This window comes from Coffea arabica, chromosome 6e, assembly GCF_036785885.1.
Source record: "Coffea arabica cultivar ET-39 chromosome 6e, Coffea Arabica ET-39 HiFi, whole genome shotgun sequence".
In the NCBI taxonomy this organism is placed as follows: domain Eukaryota; kingdom Viridiplantae; phylum Streptophyta; class Magnoliopsida; order Gentianales; family Rubiaceae; genus Coffea; species Coffea arabica.
The window spans coordinates 4139076-4160038 of NC_092321.1; the positions used below are offsets into that span (position 1 = coordinate 4139076).

At 36.7% G+C, this 20963-nt stretch overlaps 2 protein-coding genes and 1 long non-coding RNA gene across 6 annotated transcripts; 1 reads left to right on the plus strand and 2 right to left on the minus strand.

Annotated features, from left to right (window-relative positions):
• The first annotated feature begins 3827 nt into the window (after window positions 1-3827).
• On the plus strand, window positions 3828-4442 carry LOC113695737 (ethylene-responsive transcription factor ERF024-like). Its single transcript, XM_027214874.1, has one exon. The coding sequence runs from the start codon at window positions 3828-3830 to the stop codon at window positions 4440-4442; it is 615 nt and encodes a 204-aa protein (XP_027070675.1).
• Window positions 4443-7777: 3335 nt separating this feature from the next.
• LOC140009356 (uncharacterized) lies at window positions 7778-13459 on the minus strand. 4 transcript variants are annotated; one of them, XR_011816756.1, is made up of 5 exons: window positions 13053-13459; window positions 12835-12950; window positions 11976-12687; window positions 8294-8414; window positions 7778-8145 (listed from the first exon to the last, which is right to left on the minus strand). It is a non-coding gene; the product is annotated as an uncharacterized lncRNA (long non-coding RNA). The 4 variants fall into 4 exon arrangements; XR_011816757.1 differs by having other exon boundaries at window positions 11976-12742; XR_011816754.1 differs by having other exon boundaries at window positions 11976-12950.
• A 5712-nt stretch (window positions 13460-19171) lies between these two features.
• Window positions 19172-20942, minus strand: LOC113695265 (UPF0481 protein At3g47200-like). The gene has a single exon (XM_027214290.2). The coding sequence runs from the start codon at window positions 20754-20756 to the stop codon at window positions 19356-19358; it is 1401 nt and encodes a 466-aa protein (XP_027070091.2). The 5' UTR covers window positions 20757-20942; the 3' UTR covers window positions 19172-19355.
• Between the last annotated feature and the right edge of the window lie 21 nt (window positions 20943-20963).

Consider the following 20963-nt stretch of genomic DNA (forward strand, 5'->3'; position numbering starts at 1 on the left):
TCCTTTTTAGTTTTTTGGGTTCTAGCTTTGGCCCTTGCTTTGTAATTCCTGGATTGCCCTTAATTGGGTGGTGATTTTGTGCCGGAAAAATTGTAATTGGTGGTGCGTTCCTGAAAGGATTTAATTGGACAATAAATTTAAGTTGAAGGACTAAATTAGGCTAAAAAAACATTGAGGGATGAAATTGGCATAAGTAAAATAGTTCAAGGACTAAAATGGCGATTTTCCCATCATATAACCACAACATTATCTTTCCACTTCCGGTATTCTGGTTTTCTACTTTTTGGCGATAAAATCTAGGGATAAAAGTTTGTGAAACTTTCTGCGACATATATTTCCTCTTTCAGTAATCTGTAATCTACTTTGTTCCGCTTCAATCTAGGAACAAAACCAGTGAAACTTTCTCTTTGCTACACTATTTTTATCCCGAGTTGCACAATCAAATTTCAATTTTTTTTTGGACCTACCAATTTTGCCTGTCAATTTCGACTAATTGGATTGACCTCTCTTATTGCCTGGCATACTTAGAGGACCTGTACTGTAGAATCATAATAATTTTACCAACCTCTTACCAAAAAAAAAAAGTAATATAACCAACCATCTTTTCTTGATAACCTTCCGTGCTCGCAGGATGAAATTCCAAAAACATATTCTGGTCACATGAATATCGAAAGAAGATGTTGAAAATGAGAATTCGTCGTAATTTCAAAATTTGGAGGGGCTATCCTTGTTCTTAAGATTATCCTTGTTTAATCTTTTCTAAGTTTTTTGGTAGGTAAAATTACGAAATTAAAGAGAAATGTGGACGATAGCCAGGGGCCAAATCAAGACAGGAGAGCGAAGCTTCCTGATTACCACGTCTATCAGTCGCTGTGGAGTATTACAGAAGATTGCTCTAAGCAGTAAAATTTTACTGGTCTTCAGGGCCATTTAGTTTAACTTGGAAAGGGCAAAAAATGGTTTAGGATTGAGGTGCAAGAGGGTGATTAGCCTAATCACGATCAGGTCGGTAGAGGGCTCCATCACACTCAGATATGCATAGTGCGCTAGCTTTAACGTCAGGAATCTTTCAGTTTCTCTTACTGCTTTACCCGCAACTCAAGTTTAATCGTGTTACTGCTCTTTCTCAGCTATCATTTTTTGAGTAAAAAAAATAAAAAATTATGTGTATTAAAGAACTAGCATTTTCTTCTGTGCCCAAAAGACTTGTAGTTTTTCGAAAGTTTTGGTTTTAGTGTTTCATCTGCGCCTAAGCGTTTTAGCTACATGTCTCGCAGGGGTTTTAGCAGTTCAGAGAACCATCAATTTTGCTTGTAAAAACAAGCAGAAAACGCTTTAAAGGTACCAAATTTGGCGATATAATCGAACAATTTTAATCATAAAGGTCAATAAACGACTCCATCCATTTTTAAGTGTACTCTCTTACTTAGCAAACTTTTTCTGACAAATGTTAAACAATATAATAAGTCAACTAAGCGTGTATGTCTTGCCACAAAAAAAAAAGAAAAAAGAAAAAGACAATGGACTAAAGCAAATATAGACGTGTTGTAGGGAAACATAAGAAAAGACATTAAAAAAGAAGCTCCAATGCAACAAGCAGGGAAACATTTTGGAAAAAATATTCACACTTATATACTTGTGTCCGTCAGCCTGTGTATCTTAGGAGCCTATACACATTACAATCCACCTAAATCAAGTGTACAATAAATTTAGGAGAGGGTTGGCTTCCATGGTACAATGGAAAAAGCTGTAAATAAGAAATTTTGGATTCAAATAATAAAAAAAAAGAACAATAAATTCCTCTATTTATAGCTAAATAATGCAACCTTAGCACATTTAATTTGTTGAAGATCCAATTAGTCATTCTCAGTTTCATGGTTGATGTTCCTCAATGTTCACATGCAACACCAATTGTATATATGGTAGAATTTAAACCATCAAATATCTTCATTACAATTTTATCATCCGTTTAAAGGACAACAATTATTTAATTACCGATCTATTAGTCAAGGATAGAATTTATGATGGCTTGGAGTTGAGTCTCCAATGCTGATTTACTTGAAGAAAGCTGACGTTTTATATTATAGTGCTTGCGCAAAAATAAAAGGACGGATAATTGGAGAAAAATAAACAAAAAAGCCTTATACAAGCTATTGTCATATAATCTGACGCGGCCAGGCTTCGTGACCGGGAATGTTAGAAAATTTGTACAAGGAAAGATATATAACATTACCATACGTCTGGCTACTTTGTAATGTAAAGTCGTGGAGCTAATAATTTACATCATTTCAGTGGCGCCGCTTAAACCAAAAAAAAAAGGGTTCGTGTTTACATAGAAAGACTGCAATATTTTAGTTTCAATGTTTCACACGAATGATAGACATGCCACTCATTATCAGAAAATCATATAGTAACATGTAATTAGTTTCTTCCATACTCCAAACTTCTTGTGGCAATTTTTTGCTCTTCTTTTTCTCGTGAGTAGTACAGATAAAGAGTTCAAATTTGTAACCAAACATCACCGTTTTACTATTATAATTATTATTTTTTTTTTCAAAGTTGTAGGTCAGATACCTTAATCGATAAGAAATGCAAAATGGAATCAAGACGTGCAAGCAGTGGTCGCAAATGCATTAGTTGATCTGGCCGCAGCAATTTGATACATTCTTAATATTTGACCAAACATCTGATGAAATGACACATTCTTAAGGGGATTCCAAGAGCAGAAAGATCTGCGACAATTAATTGGTTTTAAGTGAAACTATAAAAGACTATAGATTCAAAACTTTTGGAAATTATTATGCACCCAAAATAATCATTTGGAACATGCAAAAAGCTCATTTTGTTAATCAAACTTGACCCAATTTGATATTTGAAGACTACTCAAATTGTGACTCTAATTAAGACCAAAATTTTCTAGATCTCGCAGAAGGGTTTATATATATAAGGGAGATTCAATCCCAGAGCTGAGTCGTCAATGGATTTTCGTGCTCAAATGCAAGTGTGTGTGTGTGTATATATATATAGTACATGGATGGATCAACCAGTTGTTACTTTATGATGGTCCGATTGAGATCATGGGAAAAAAATTCATAAAGGAGTCTCGAAGATTGAATTTCGGGAATTACATGCATACAAGGGTGAAAAGTTCAGCGCTTTTAGACACATATATCAATTAAGATGTGAAAAAGTATACCACTTAAATATCATCCTTTATTGCATAATGGAGAATCCATCTGACTGCTAAACACTAATTAGTTGTTCCGAGATCGTGAGTGGGGTCATCTTAAGCCACAACGCCCAACTCCCAACTCCAGGATATGGAGAATGTTATATCATGGGATATCAACATGTCACACTGTCGTGTGTACGTTCTTTAATTAATTATGCAATAGATTAAACAAAAAAAAAAAGCTAGTCCTCTCTTATATGTCTAATCGCTTTTATTATTATTATTATTTTTTTTCCTCTCTTTCCGGACACTGTTACATAATCTCTCAAGAAGCACAAAGACGTGACTGTTGTTGACGTTGGTGAATCCTTGTTCAGCCGAAGAAACGGTTTCCAACCCAGATGTCCATCATCTTGCTGGATTACACCCCAAATCCTTGCACCTCGCAGTTCAGTAACAACTGGTTGGCACTTGGAACTCACATTCACTGAACTAAAACTATAACCAGAAACCCTAAATCCTCTCAATTCCATAAATGGCTGCATTCGTCCTCGTCTTCAAACCAACTTTTACGCCCCAAATCTGTCCCATATTACATCCGACAAACATTCATCACAACTCTTCCAATAAACCTGAGATACTCTACAAATTGATAATGTCAAGCTCGAGCAGCGGCACTAGCAGTGGTAACAGTGGCAGCAGCACTTCACAGGCTCCTCTGCCTGGGAGACGCCCGATGTACCGTGGGGTGAGGCGTAGAAAGAGCAGTGGGAAGTGGGTATCGGAGATTCGGGAGCCAAGAACACCTAATAGAATTTGGCTTGGTACGTTTCCTACCCCTGAAATGGCGGCGGCGGCCTATGATGTGGCTGCACTTGCTCTCAAGGGTCCCGAGGCTGAGCTCAACTTTCCTAATTCAGCTTCCTCGTTGCCTGCCCCTGCCTCTGCTTCTCCACGAGACATTCAGGCTGCTGCAGCTAGTGCGGCCGCGGCTGCTGGTGCAGCAATGGACGCTCTAGCTGGTAATGCTGCTGCCCTCCATGCAATGAACCACGCTCTAGCCGATAAAACAGAAACCCACATTAGTCCAACACCACCTGATCATCAAAAGGATCATGAGTTTATTGATGAGGACTTAATCTTTGATATGCCAAATGTTCTAACCAACATGGCCGAAGGAATGCTTCTAAGCCCGCCACGCCTTGACATTGCTGGTGATGAAACTTCCACTGAAAGCATGGGTGCCCACGATCTCTGGAATCATCCCTAATCCCGTCACCGTTCCTATTGGTCATTGAACTATTCTCTTAATCAGTATTCACCAGTTATAAGAAGTTAACTAATCGTGCATAACAGGATGTTGATAGGACCAATAGGAATTTCGTTCGAGTTCACGACCGAGTGCCTTGCATTTCTTTATCAGTACTTACGTGTAAAGGACTATATATGGTTTGGAGTGCTGCTGCTTTTTATCTTCTCTATTTTCCTGGAAATGGTGCTTATAATCCTCCTTGATGAAGGTAATCATCCAGCAAAATGTGATTGCCGATCCCAATCCTCAACACCAATGTATTAATTTTTAAGAAAAGCAACTTAACGGATTGTCGCTTTGACTTCGTCCGCCTGGAAATAGACTTGTCCATATTGGCCATTGTGATGCCATGGAGGAAAGGATTATCATAAGCCAGCAACCATAATCCAGATTTCTCGATCATGTACATGCATGAAATAAGAATCTCAATGTATTTTTCAAATCCCACTCACCTTCTTTCTTCGTGAGTGTAATCAAGACAAGCTCAATCATGATTTCCAAGTTGCAAAAAGGGACAGAAAATCAATGGGCTTATACTTATAGAACCGGAAGAACACAGACATCTGCCTTACTTTTACCGTTGCCGTCATGTGGAAGACTGGAGAGATTGGAGATAGCTAGATAGAGAAGGACCATTTGCAAAGATGAGCAGGAAAAGAATAGCAGTTTAATTAAGTTTTGGAAGGAACAGGATGAACTCAGAAAGTGAAGAAACTAATTAATAAAGCGGCTGAAGTACAACATAACAATCTCATCTTTATTGGGTGGTTTAGAACATAAAATATGAGGTTTCAAATCAGAAGATAATTGTTTGGTTGAGAACAGCAATCAAGTTTGGAAGTTTTGTCAATCGGAATCATTACAAAGTTGATTTTTAGGGTTTCGTCCAACCAACCGAATGACGCTGCAGTGCTTCGATCCCTTTATTAATTCTATTATTTGAAGCAGGGGAAAGAATGGCATTTTTAATACGTAGATACTACTGTTTACGCTCCTTTTATTTAATAAAAAAATAAATAAAAGATTATGAATCCAAACTCCTTACTTACAATTTATCTCACTTTACCACTCAGTCCTCCCCAGTGCCTTGTTTTTTTTTTTTTTTTTCCAACAAACGACAGTACATGAGATAATTTAACTATAGCTCAACCCACACCAATGAGAGTCCTCCCCAGTGCCTTGTTTAATTAGCTAGTATTACAACACAAGCAGGGGCCCTATCCTACAGTTGGTTGACGTGTCATTCTCTGCTGACTTGGCAAAGCTAAGTGCCATCAAGATGCTGACACTTGGCCTGCCTTTTGTTAAAGTTCCCCATTCCAATCCCGACCTATGTTCCTATACCCCTACGGTCGGTGCAAGACTGCTAGCAAGCTATGGACATAGGGCCATGCAGCATGAGAAAACGGAACAATCCTCTCTAAATGATGGTCTTACATTCTTATTCCTACCAATTCAAACCATTCATTTTACTTTTACCCCATTTATCACACACACACACACGATCCCTATTGTAATTTGAAGCAACCCATTTGTTTAGTTTAATTGCTCATCAGTCATAACAAAACAATTTAAGGTACAGTTTCTTTATACTCATACAGTTTAATGAGTGTTAGTTATTAGGTGAATTCTGTTCATGTTGGCTGTGATGAAGAGTCATACTCCAGTTGCTGCACTTATACGTCCCAGACGGCTCCGGGTGACTAATGCATTATTCGCCTTGACCAACCATATCTGCTTATGGTATATAAACTGGATTAATTGCGTGAAAGGAAATCCAGATCAATTGGTTTGGGAATTATGTGCTAAGACATTAATTCTTGCATGTACGTAGTAGGGCACGGAACAAGAATGTGTAAGCAACTGAGAGAGAGAGAAGCCGCTTTAACAAATTAATAGCGGTATATCTGCCTATTGTTATATATAGTCCACGAAATTGATTTGAGACGATTGGTAATATAAAATTTATATATGTTGGCTTTGTAGAGAATTAGTGACAAGAGCCAAGACCTAGGCTCAGTGTGGGGCCAAGATTGTGAAAATAATATTTTTTTTGAATTTTTATTCTACTTCCTATAATTTTTCCTGTTCAAGTAGTAATTAAATATATCTTAATTAATAGCTTCGAAACAATTGGACCATAGAAGAGATGCTTAAAAGAAAAGAAATCTGTTGTTTAGAGATGCTTATTTTTTAAATTACAGGGGAAGTAATATTAAGAGGTAAGGGTAATTTTTAAAATTGAGGAGAGAGGGGGACAATTATGAGAAAAATCTAAAATTTTATAAAATTTTCAAGCCAATTTTGTGATTTCTACAAATTTGAGGGTGGGGGCCATTTGGCTATCCTCACATCGAGGTGGCTCCGCCGCTGTAGAGCGCACTCTTTTCATCCTCGTGATTTCACAAAAGCATAAACGTTTGAACGGCAGTGTCAACGCAAAAGGAATTTTACTCAAGTGCCTTACCATAAAATGGCATGTCATTACTAAGTTTTGAAACCTATTGTACCCTTTGACTTCTACATATATAAATGATTTTTTTAAAACAAAAAAAAAAAAAACAAAGCCTTCATGAAGTGATTAACAAGGTAATTGGAACCATAGTTATCCTTACACCGGGAATAATATGTACAACCAATTATTACTATTAGGCTAGAAGAATTTTCCCTTTTTTCTTAAAGAGGATCAACACTGAGACTTACCTACACCTTATGATAAATTTTCCTGGCATAATACTATATTTTAACAACAATACGTAGTTTAACAGGTAATCTCTTGCCTGGGGACATCCATTGAAGCTGTTGATATGTAGGTATGGACTAGGAGGTATAACCGCGGCGTTGCGCGGTGGAGTAACCAGCATGCATGCCCATTTAGACGGGGTTAAGAAGGGTTTGTATAGATGGTGATGGTGTGGTTGGATTAAATATTATGAGTACAACATATCTTAAAGTCGATTACTGTAAGAAAGTACGAAGAAAAAAGGAAAGCTGTAAAATATCTAAATTTCCAAGGACATTACTATTATTTGAAACATAAAGAAACTGGAGTAAAAAAAAATGTAACACATGACAGGTTTAATTAAAGTTCCAAAAAAAAACTCATAAATTTAAACTATTATATTTGCACGATATATACCAATTGGGACATTTGACGGAGCCCGTTACGAGTTGAAAAATATTTTATCCCATTAATAAAATCTAAGCTTAGGAATAGCAGTGAGTCAAATCGAGTTCGAATATTGTGATTATGCAACTATGGAAATAGAAGAGATAAACTATGAGAGAGTGTATGTCTGAATGTGTTGTACACCGTGCAAAGATGGATAAACAACCAATAGTGAGAGACAGAGAGAGATAGAACATACACAATTTGTCCCTCTCTCTCTCTCTCACACACACACTCTATCTGTCTCTCTTTTTCATACACAAACAAATGTATACCTTTTTTGGTCAACAGTTACAATTGCAATACTAACACCTATGGAGCTATACAAATCCTTTGGTAAGTATTTCATAAAATGCAGGAGAAGAACTTTAGTTTCAGACTTCGAAGTGATTACAACGTCGAAGTAATAAAATCTTTAACGATGGTCCTCTTCTCGTCATTGTAGTGAAGAAAAAATGCCAGCCCACCAACTTCACCCAAAACAGTACCATGCTGCAAAAGACAAACTAAGACTAAGTGAATCAAAATGGCAGGGAAAAAACAAACTAATAAAAAGATGTATGAACAGGAGAATTAAAAGAAAGCAAGAAAGTTCAGTCATATAAGGTTTTCAAAAAAAAGAGCAAGTTAATTAGCATACAACAATATAAGGTCTCCAGGAATGAGAGGTCGTGGTTTTTGGAGGCAATAAAGGACGAGAGTTTGTGCTCTTTGCTGATTGCAAACATCTGCTCTAGTGGAAACTCTTACAGGGAATAAACCTACAGCAGTATGAAAAGAAACAATATCATTAGCTTTAATGTGCCAAGAAGGGGGTTCAGGGCTGTGTGTGTGTGTGTGTGTGTGCGGGTGAGAGAGAGAGATCCCAGGAAGGAAAAGAAGATTTGCAAGCTTAGATGAGGATTTATGTTTTACAACTTCATTCTGCCACAACATTTTGTCTTATTTGAAAAACTCTAACAAATATCCTCAAGATTAGACTATATCACTTTTCTTGCACATACTGAGCCCCAACCATATAAACAAAAGTCAATTCACCTCAATTTGAATATGTGCATGAACAAGCATCAACAAATTGACACGCCATCAATGTCAACAACAAGATTGTACAGTGAAAAAGTAGTCATGTACATTAAAAAAAAATCCATAGGTTCCTCATTAAACCCAAAAACCTCAAGTCCGAGTCTTAAAACATTCAAGCTTTATATATTGATGAAAGTTTGTGTGTACTAAATCACGAGAACAGGAATAATGGTGAATCAGAGGCATATCTCTACCCAGAGAGTTGCATTTTCTTTTCAATATCCTGCAGAAGTCTCCTAGAGTAGTTCAACATGCTTTGAAATGTTCTGATTGAACCATAAGAAACTCGCTCATCCAGGTCACGCAAAAATTTAGTAAAATTACTGGCAAAATGAAATTTCTGATGATATCTCAGAAAAATCAAGTTGGTCTCTACCTCCACAAAGAACCTTCATCAGTAACTTAAACAGGAAATGGCAGTTTCTAACCATCCATCTGGCATCCTTTAGCACGACAGTTTTTATAGCTGACAACCTGACCAATAATAAAATACTCTGTTTCTTATTCGAGTCCACTAACACTAAATTCATCATCAGTTTATTTCTACATATCTTGATGAGAATCCACCTCCGCTGTAATATATCACCAGAGAGATAATGATTGAAAAAAAATCACTGCCAAAATGCCTAACATGACAAGTACTGGATATCCTCCTTAAACGCATTCATTATCATTGAAATGAAATATGCTTTCATATCTCTCAATCGTATCGCACAGATAATAAACTTTGATATCTATAATCTACACAGAGAAAATAAGGGTAATGAATATTTTTGCATAATCGATTGTAGATCTCTTATGTTGATTCGATCAGCAAATATGGCAAACGTTCAAGGATTGGCAGAACAATGAAGTCATGCAAAATAATCACATTGCCCAACAAGTAATGTAGAATACTACCTTGGAATCTCATAATCTTCTAAATCAAACAAACAAACCTCATAAGATACATGCTATTTTGTACGTTCTAAGCCTTCATTATTTCAGATTTACCATTTCGCATTTTCAACCGCTCAAGCTAAGAAAAATTGACAAAAAATCTATATGAGCCCATTTCCAACGAGACTTTGCAAACTTCTCCTTGGCCATAATGCATTAAGGAAATCTCAGAAAAACTTGAAAATTAAACTCAACCCAGAAGAAAACTAAAGAGTTGAATTGCAGAGTAATCAAACAAACAAAAATAATCACCTGAAATAAATTACTAAACAAAGCTCACATGCTTAAACATGAAAATAAACTATACCCACAAAAAAACAATGTTTTCAGAACCGGACCGGACCGGCCGGTTCGACCGGTTGGACCGCGAACCGGCCATGTCACCGGTCCGGTCTAATGTTAAAGCCGGAAGTTCATGGAGAACCGTTGAAACCCGGACGAACCGGACGAACCGTGCGAACCGTTAAGAACCGTGAACCGGCGGTTTTTTAAATTTTTCAACAAAATATCAAGAATGGTGTAGCTAGGATTCGAACCTGGGTCTCCAAGTTTAAATATGACAATCTTACCACTAGACTGTACTTAAGTTTGTTGAGAATTCTACTTGACTAACAAATATATTAAAACATCAAGTTCTTCTCTTATTTTTTTTTTCAATTTTTTCTTCTTAACCATTTTTAACCCAAATATCCACAACAAGATTTTCTCAAATCTTCACCATTATTATCAGGTTATTATCTTTAGCAGATTGTAAACAAGTTGAAAATTTCAACTTTTCTTGTTTTCCAACATTTTAGTAAGTTTAATTTTTTTCTTTTCAAGGTTTTTTTCTATATTATTATCTTTAGTTGATTTTTTGCATTTTCTTCTTTTTCCCCTCAATTTTCATATGTTTCCCTCATTTTTGTTTTATTTTTATTCGATTAATTAAGGATGAAATTTTTGCAAAAGTAGTGCACATCCGTGTAGGAATTGGGTAGAAATTACAAATAATAACATTGGGTTGGTCAAAAATATGGTAGTTGGCACATAATCGAAGCTATTGATAATTGAATTTAAAATAATTAATGGTATAGGATCATTGAATTTAATATAACATGTTAATTAGTAATGTTTAGAAGCAATTAATTTTTTATGTGTTTAACTGTATATTTGTTTTTCAAAAATTTTTAGTTTTTTTTAGTTTGAGCAATTAGATTTATATTTTTATAATAAAATTTTAACTTTTTCAGCTTAAGTTGATGAAATTGTGAAGGTGGTGTGGTTGCTTATCATGCCACTGATAAAAGTTTGCTATTCAAATAGTTTGTCTTAACTTGAACTCTTTTATGGATTTTTTTAAGGGTTGTAAAAGAATTTCAATATTTAATTTATTTATTTTTTGTGTTTTTATTTGTGATAATTGGTGCACATTTGGATTGTATCTATTTATGTTTATAATGAATTTATGAAAACTTGTGGTGAATTATGATATTTTAATTATATTTATCATTCCATGTTTTGTGTATAACTTTTAGAAAATTTATTATTATCATAACTTAAATTAAGTTATGTTGGTAAAGTTCAAGTGTAGAATGAAACCTGCTTAGTACTTAACACTAAAAAAAAAAAAAAAAACAGTGAACCTTTGAACCGGCCGGTTGGACCGGTCGGACCGGTCGAACCGTGAACCGGCCACCTCTCCGGTTCACTGACCGGTCCGAGTTTAAAAACATTGCAAAAAAATCTATCAAAATATGCCAAAAAACAACATAGATATGCGACGTGTTATACCTTTTTAGAGTATTAAAGGATTCTGCAGAGAGATTTCTTAAGGAGGAGAAGATGACCCTTGACATTGATATTGGCACTGATACCTTTTCCCCACTTTTTCCTCTCAATTTTCTACTTTCTTTTACAAATTTGGCACATGGGTAAGTGGGGTTTTCTTTATTTTTGCAGTAAATTTTGCCTGATCGCAAACATAATGCTAGAATATAGAAAATAGGCTCACAAAAATCTGTAATATTCTTCACCAAAAATAATGTTCAGGTTGACCATTTAAAGGTAAAAAAAGAAATGAGAAAATCACATCGAACAATATGAAACCACAACAAACATGTGAAGATGAATCCTCCCAAATTTTATCAGAGGCATACGAGGCAACGACAAAATGTAATTACAACCTCCCACCCAAAAATTCAGCAAATAGCCCAACCCAAGCTAGAAAATTTCATCTTCAATGCTGTCAGCGACCTATTTGCCAAACCGGTAATTAGGAAAAAAAAAAAGAAACTCTAAAAAGTATTGATTAGGCCAACCTCAGGTAGCTTACTGTAGCTTAATAACGAAATGGATCAGATGAAATGCCCGAATTGGCCGAAAAGACAATCCAAGATGTTTATCTTTCTTTATTGACAAAAAGAAACAACATCAAAATTGACCTGCCACAAGAAGTTCAAAAAAAATGAAGATTTACCATTTGACATATATTTCATCTAAGCAAGTTAAAAAATCAACAACAGACTAATCAGACAAAAAAAAAAGAAAAAGCTTCATCGATTCCTCTTTCAAAGTCCTAATTGCTGCAACCACAACAACCACAAATTCATTTAGAACTGTTAAAGCCCAAATCAAAATTAATAAATAAATCATAAACCCTTCAATCAAACCATCAAACTCCTAAACCCATCTCCAGAATGTCATCAGTATTCCCTCCAATCTCTAACATAGCTTGTGAAATCAAAACAGGACAAACATTTTATTTCCTCCACAAAATTGTGGCAACAAAAGGACATCAACAAAAGGAGTCTTATGCTAACAACAAAACAGTACTTAACTGAAACAAGAAGATGAGTTGAAAAAAAAAACACAATAAAACCCTAGAATGTACTTACAACCCCCCCGCAAACGTAAATTAAGCTGGGACAAAAAGGAAATAAGAACTATGAAATGAAACCAAAATGAGCATTAACAGAAAACTAAAGGGAGATTTTGTGAAAAAGTTACCTGGATTATGTTGATAACAGTTTCCTGTAGATTTTTTTTTTAAAGATGAAGAACAACAACATCAAAAAAATCACTCGATCTGAAAAGGGCAAGAAAAATACGGAACAACAACAACATAAAAAAATAATTTGATCAGAAAGGTAAATGGGATAAAATAAAAGATTTTCTAACCCAAAATCGATGCAAAGGTCAACCAAAAATCTCAAACTTTGAGCTAGAAATGATGCCCACAACACATTTCGGAGGATTTCAATACCAGCTTCTCCAATTGCCATCGCCTAACAAAGCTGCAAACTGACAAAAATAAGGAATCTGCAAATTGACAAAAAATAAGGAAGTTGCAAATTGACCAAAAAAAAAATAAAGAAGCTAAGAGCAAGGAGGCTCACCGCTGCTGAAGATTTTGGTTGTATAATTTTGGTGAGAAAAGTGGTGGAGAGGAGAAGCGGCGGAGAAGCATTTGTTGTTCTGTATATCTAACCCTAAACTAAATAGATAAGGTGGAAGTAGAGGATATATCTGGATAAGCGAAAGAGCAACATTGCCCAAAAAAAAGAGAGAGAGAAGACACAACCATGCTGAATCACGCCACTTACCATTCTTGAGAAAGCTCTGCTGTCAGCTCCAAACAAATGCAGCTGTGAGAGTCGGAAATGGAAAGGAACTGGTACGGCAATTAATTCCAAAGCAGAAAACCCATGGGCGACCCAATTACCCGATCCATTTGAACGGAGCATCTGGAAGCACAAACTTACACAGCTCACGTGCGCAGCACATGACGACGACGAAACCCTTTGGTGCATTGTATGTTATGTTGAAAAAGGTTCTGCATCATTTAAGAAAAATGATATCTAAAAAATTGAAAATATAATCGAAAGGCTACGACAGCTACAGGTTGGGAAGACTCACAAACGACATGTCACACATTGTGACTCGATTGCACAAGTTACACAGTGGACCAAAAAAATTGAGCTTTAGACCTAACAAAAGCTAAAACCAAAAAAAGAAAAGAAAAGAAAAAGATTTACCCTTTACGATTATGCGGGGAATGATTACTGCATCTTTAAGAAACTTCATAAAAAATCAACATTCAGATTCACAAGAATGGCTGCCAAATTTGACGAATCCGCTGCACGCTGTTAGGGTTGGAGAAATCATGGAAAAGGGCGTTTAGTGCAGGGTCCGGAGGGACCGCTCTGGTAGAAACTAGAAAATACGCCCATTAAATTTTGTAAATAGTCAGGTGTGTGATAATTAAGGATAAGAGCAATGACTTAAGCTCCCGCGTCAGCCTAGTTATCAACTTTCCTGCTAGTGCTAATTATTTTTGTATTCCAATCCATGCTATCCTTATTCAGGCAAGTTGATGGTACAGGCTACCAAATTGGTCTTAGTCAGTGCCGCCTTTAGCACTCAAATCTGAACAGCGTGCACGCGAATAAATGTTGGTCTCAGTGCTAATACAAGTTAACTCAATTGATAATAACAGATCAATTCGTTACGAAAAATTACGTATTTGAAATTCGTTATTGATCAATTCGTCACGAAAAATTACATGTTCGAAATCCGTTATCGATATGAGAATTATGTTAATGAACCATTTACAAGCACCTCACATTTAAATGATGTGGTAATCAGAGCCGAATTCATTCAATTTTTTTTTCTTAACCCAAAAAAATAAATGGGTCTTAGTTAGTGCCGCCTTTAGCACTCAATCAATCTGAACAGAGTAGACACAGAAAGACAGCTGGAACGATGACATGGGACAAGTGGATCCGATTTGGGTCCTGCTTAACAAAGCCCAGTGTGTGTGTATCCAATAGGATCAAATATGCCAATTGCAGCTCCTCTCTCAAACTATTGGACTCATAGTTCATCAAATGCAAATGCGGCTTTTCTCCAAAGATTAAAAAGTCTTTGAACTGCACCCTTCACAATATGCAGACTGTAGAATAAATTTTTTTTAATAAGTACTGTACAATTTTATTTTTAAGAGAATAGTTGTAATTGCTCATGTCAACCCAAAAAAAAAAAAAACAGAAAGAACAGACTAGCCGGACAGTGGATTACACTATTTCACCGTAGCCCCTACCATTAAGATAACGATTAGACTGGATGGGAGAGCAGACTCTAACATTGGCCAATAATCTTCATGGTGGAAACCGGAAATTTACTTTAAGCATTATGTTTTTTACTGCTAAAGATGATGGCTAGCTACAATTTTTTTATTACTTATTATTCTGAGCCAATAATCTTCATGGTGGAAACCGGAAATTTACTTTAAGCATTATGTTTTTTACTGCTAAAGATGATGGCTAGCTACAATTTTTTTATTACTTATTATTCTGAGCATGATCGCAAGAGTTAGCAGCGACGTATAAGTAATTTATGTATATCAATGAGAAAAGCAGTGACTAATGATGTCTAGTCAGAATTATATTATATGAGTATGCCTCGTATTGCTTACAGATTATGATTAGCATCTTTCTTATCATCAGCGAATTATCTCGTCATTATATAGCAGCAAAGTAATCCTTTTCCAAATTATTGCTTTTCTCATCTTGTATGTGATATTCAATTTTTGGCACCAGTAGTTATAATTTACGAGTTGTTCGATGGGAAGATCCCATGCTCCTCTTCCCCAACTCTTAGGGTGACAGAGAGTCAACAATAGGATGCATTCATCAGCCACAGTTCTCCATAAAATCCTTTGTTTTGTTACACTGATTTTAGATGATTATTTTTTTTGGAATTTTTTTGAAAAATTTTTAATGTATTATACTATTGAAAAGATTACATATGAAATAAAAAAAATAGTTGAAAATCATGTTGTATAAGAGTTTTATGAATAGAAAGGCTCTTTTACTTAGACCCATTTCACATAAACATATTTTCGAAAAACTTCAAACATATTTTTTACTCACCTTTTTCAGTAACTATCTATACAAGGCAAGAGTTAAAAAAAAAGGTTCTGTATCGAAGCAGAATCAATCTTAAAAGTAAATGACAGATGAGATCCTCTGTCTAATATTTTATGTCCACTTTCCTGTCCAATACAAAACTATATAGTTCCATTTATTATATCTGCTGATGTGACACATAAAAAAATTTGGATATAATAAGTAAAACTACGTAGTTTTATATTGGATAGGAAAATAGACACAAAATATTGGACAGAAAATCTCGTCTGCAACTATCTCGAACAGGCTAGCTGCAATGAATATCCAATTGAATTGTATTAGCCCGTATAGTTCTGTTTAAATTGGACCGTCTACCACATTATCATATAATGCCTATTGTAATTCTGGTCAGCTTGTCACACCATATGGCCCAAAATTGGGGTAATTTCTCAACAATTGCGTTGCAAATTTACAATCCACAATCCCTTTTAACTGAGGTAAATACTAAAGACAGGAGTACCAAGAAGGACTGCCAAACGACTGGATCAAGAAATCCTATAAACTTTTGGCATTCTGGCGCAAGGAACGTTTAACACTTTAGTACAGTTAAACTGTTAAAGATGGACCCTGTGGATGTCGGAGCAGTAATTTTTCCTTTCTCTATTTAAATTTTTTTCTTCCGATGGGACAAAAGAATTTCTGGATTGACTAATGCTTCGAACCCGCGTATTATTTGTCTGCCTGCTTTGAAGTTTGATCATCGAAGCTAGCGGTCAAATACTGAATATGGAGAATCATAAAACGTACGACGCTCTTAATTTTATGATTTTATGCCCCGGGGCTACACAACAGCATAAAAAGTGGAGGGAGTCGTGACAAAATAGCAAGGGAAAGAGTTTATGGAATGGCTTGTGGCACCTGAACATTAAATTTAAAATTTATGTTTGGAAGGCATGTTCAGGAATACTAGCGACTGGACTGAATCTTCATGATAGGCTGGAAGGGGAAGCTTTGGGATGCAGGAACTGTGGCTGTAGGGTGGAATCAGATAAACACCTGATTCATTGATTGTGATTTTGCTCTGGAAGTGTGGAGAAGTGTTGACCTGAATCACATTGTGAATATATCATCTTTTTTTTTTCCAATTTTAAGGAGTGGTTTGCTTGGATTTGACATTTAAGAGGACAGGAAGTAGCAGAACTTGCTGCAGTTATAACATGGATTGTCTGGAGATCTCGAAACGAAACAATCTTTAAGGAAAAGACAGGGAAGCGACACAAGTTGGAGCATATGCAGTGGCATATCTTTCAGGACTACAAGAAAAAGTGATCATCCCAAGCGGGTGGCACCTGAGGAAGGCCTCCTGAAGATTAATGCTGATGGCGCTTTCTCAGAACGGGGAGCTAGAACTGATGCAGTAGTGAGGATCCAACTGCGGCAAATAGATGCGATCATGGCCGAAAGGATTCATGGTGTTTTCAATGCAGAACATTGTTGAGTGTTTGGCTTGCCTTCAAGCTTTGCGTTTTCCCACGGATTTTGGTATATCACATCTCATTCTTGAAGGTGATGCTCTAAGAATAGTCCAGAGAATCACGAGTACAGATTCTGACTCTGTCTCTAATTGGGTACTTGTTTAGTAGCATCCGTTCTTTACTAAAAGATTTTGAGTCTGTAAAAGTGTCTTATGCCAAGAAAAACAAAATAATATCCCAGCTCATATCGTGGCTAAAATGGGTCTTCACCAAGAAGAATCATGTTATTCATATCTATCTAAAACATATTCACATTAACAAAAAAAAAATAACATCATGATCAAGAAGAATCATGATATTCATATAATTATCCATGACATAATCACATTAAACCCAAAAAAAAAAAATGCAAACCAAGAAGAGGAGGAAGAAGACAAACTGGATGTACGTGCTAAATATGTATTTTCAATATTATAGCTCCGTTTGGATTAGCAGTTTTTGAGGGTGTTTTTGAAAAATTTTGCTGTAGCAGAGTTTTTAGATTATATTTTGGGATAATTTCAGAAAATATTTTGAAATATTTAAGAGTAGAAGAGTTTCTAGAATATATATTGAAATATTTTTTAAAATTTTTAAAAAATTTAAACTAATTTTTGGATTAACTTTTAAAGTACTTTTTAAAAATTTTTATTATATTTGAAAAACTAGTTTTTGAAAAACACACCCATCCCATCAAAGGTATAACATGACAGTTTTAACTTTGAATCTCTCTAGCCTTTCTTGCCCCTCGTATTCAGGAAGCCCCCACATTCTGATTTTGGTATGATATGGTCATCTCAGTCCCCTGGTTCCACTCGCAGAGGTAAATTTCTCACGTAACTCGGAGATGGCTTTTACTTTGGATTAATGCTTAAGCCTATCGACGATGAAGCCTTCCAAATTATGCTCCTTTTCCACCTCAGAAAAGAATTTCAGCAGCAGTCATCCCCGGCTCCTTGAAGTCAGCTTTCTCCAAACACTCTACAAGAATTAGAATTAGCTCAGTCGTTATACTTTCTAATACCGCCCTGAGATTCTTGAGCTCATGATTGGGTAGTACTAGTAGCCCAGCCGCTTTCAGCGGCCACAGGTTTTGCGGGGTAGCAAAATTTCTGAGCTTTTCTGGGCTGCTGAAGGAACTCAATCAACTAATAAAATCTTGAAGATCAAAGCAACAGTTTTTCCTTATAAAAGTATCGCTCTGATCTTCTGTGATTGTGAGAGAATCGTATTGTTGAGAGTGTCTGCTTTGAAGTTGTGAAGACGAATGTATATATTACGAATTGGGATGAGTTATATCGGAATCACAGCATTTGGGTTTTTATATATTCATACAACCGGCTGCGTTGTGGAATGAAAGTGGCCGCTCGTGATGATTTCATTTCATGTTGTGAATTACATCCACCGCGTGTGCTTCTTTGAAAGCTTGCAACATTGACCATTGCGATCGAGTAAGGGGCTCCATTTTGAGTGATGGTACAACTTACGTGAAAATTTCATAGTGAAACTTTTTTGTGGAGCTGACGCACCTACTACTAATTGAGTGGAACCAAATTCAATTGTCAATGAAGGAGAAAAAGAGAAAATGGCACTCACATAAGGAGTTTCCTCTCAACCTTCGGGAAATTTTCATACAGATTTTTTTTTTTTTTTTCCTGGGGATGACTAACATTTGGTTCTTAGTGTTTGTGAAAATTTTGGCAATTCAATGCCAAGGAAAGATGCCATGCCGCACGTAAATAAAGGTAATAAGATGGCACCTTTTGAGCACGTACGTGAATAGTCTTATTTGAATTGTAATTTTTTTTAAAAAAATTTTTTTTTATAACTTTTAATTATATTTTTATTTCACATATATCAAATTATTGTAATATATTTTAGAAAATAGCAATTTAAACAGCGCCCCAATGTCGAGAACGACATCCTTGATTGTATTAAAGTCACATTTGCAAACAACACGTGGGCGAACATGAAAGCCTAACGAAAATGAACCATGAATTTTTATTTTTATGTTTTGGATTAATTCATAAAGATTTGCATTGTCAATGGTCCACGCGGCGCGATAGGTCAAAGTTGGCTTGGGAGACAGATATGTTGACAAAATCAAATCAAACTTATTTAGTAGTTTTAGCATTTGTTTTATCATATGCGGTCATGCACATGATACACAGAAGCAGAAAAGATTAAAATTATTATTAGTACTATAAGGCCTGAATTGATACAAGAAAGAAACCTGGATGGGCATTGAATATTGTGCAACTCTTTCTCTCTTTCTTTTTCAGTGCGGATGAACATAGCCAAGGATGGTGTAGAGGGTCTGAAGCACGGTCAAGACCAAAAGAACAGACGCAGCCAAAGCTGAGATGAATGACCATGGAGTGTTGAAATACGTGTACTTGAAGCTCGCCCACTGAACGTGCCAATTGTTGTGGTAGTATTGGTTCACTTGATTGAACAGTCTGGCCAAGTAGCATACGTCGATGTCGAACGACACATCCTTCCCCAAATTATTGATGAATTTGGCAATTTCAGCATCCGTCCCAAAATAGTTCTCGATTATGTTCCGATCGCACAGAAATTGGACGTCCCTGGACGTATTTATCAGGCAATCCAAGAATGTAGCATAAGTCGTCATGTGTTTGGAACAACCCGCCTGACATTGCTCGTAGGCGACGCAATTCAACAGAAACGAGCACATGAAATCATCCAAAGCAATTCTTGGCATCTCGATTACCCCCCCCTGCCTGAATTTTATGGCCAAGAAGCTCTCTTCCTCGCTGGGTTTAAGGTCAATTCCGGCGCGCCGGAGATATGAGATGCATTCGATTACGCGAGTCTTCGGAAACTCATTGGGCTTGGGTTCGCCGTGCTCCCGGGGGATGAAGCTTGCGCGGAGAAAGTCCAGCAAATGCTTGCCTTCGAGCTCGAGGCTGCTGTATCTGGACAAAACTGGCTCAGACCTTTGCAGCGCATTGTTGAAGAAATTCAGAGTCAGCCGGCCCAAAGACGGCCCTGATCCTTCGTCATCGGGCGCCAGGTTTGTCAGCTGAAACAAAAGCTTGAGGATGAAAAATGGAATTTGATTCTCGAGTCGTAAGAGGTCCCTTAGAAGGAATGCATACACCCACGACATCGAGGTGAGCGGATCATCTGGATCGGCCGGCACCAACCCTCCAAACTTTCGAAAGAGTTCCAGTATGAAACAACCGTCAAGAACCAACATCTCTATGAATTCATCACTGCTGTACCCTATAGTTTCGGAGTAACACTCCCTAGCCTCGGCTTCTAAGGGCTGCACGGCCCTCAAATAGTCCTCCAACCCGATGCCCTTTTCTTGCGTCCGCTTCAGAAGAGCGCCCAAGAATCTCCATTTGTGCTCTTCAATCATAGCTAGGTGGGGCATGCCGTGGTGGTAAGGACCGATAGAGACTATGTAAGGCTGATAGTGCTGGCCGTTGACATCGTTAAGGCTTCGGGGTACTCTGAAGATGCAACATGAGCTCCGGCCGGCTGATTTGCTCAGAATTTGAGGAGCTGCAGATATCTTCTGTTGCATCAATGATAACCGATCTTTGTTTACTTCCCATATCTTAACGGCGTGATGGTGATGATGATGATTGTTTTCTTTTTCAACCCAATTGCTGCCCATCAAGAAATACCTCTTATCATCTATCGACATGCAGAGACATCAAGTGATTCAGAAGCAGGAGACGGATTTGGATTTGTATTTGAATGGGGCGGCCCGGCCTTGCTAATGTTTTACTAATCAAAGTCAAGCATTGATTGGGCAGTTGTGCCTTTTTCCTTTTCTTTTGGGTAAGTGGGAGGCATTGATTGGCAGCTGTGCCTTGCCCAAAAAAAAAAAAAAAAAATCCCGAAACATGGA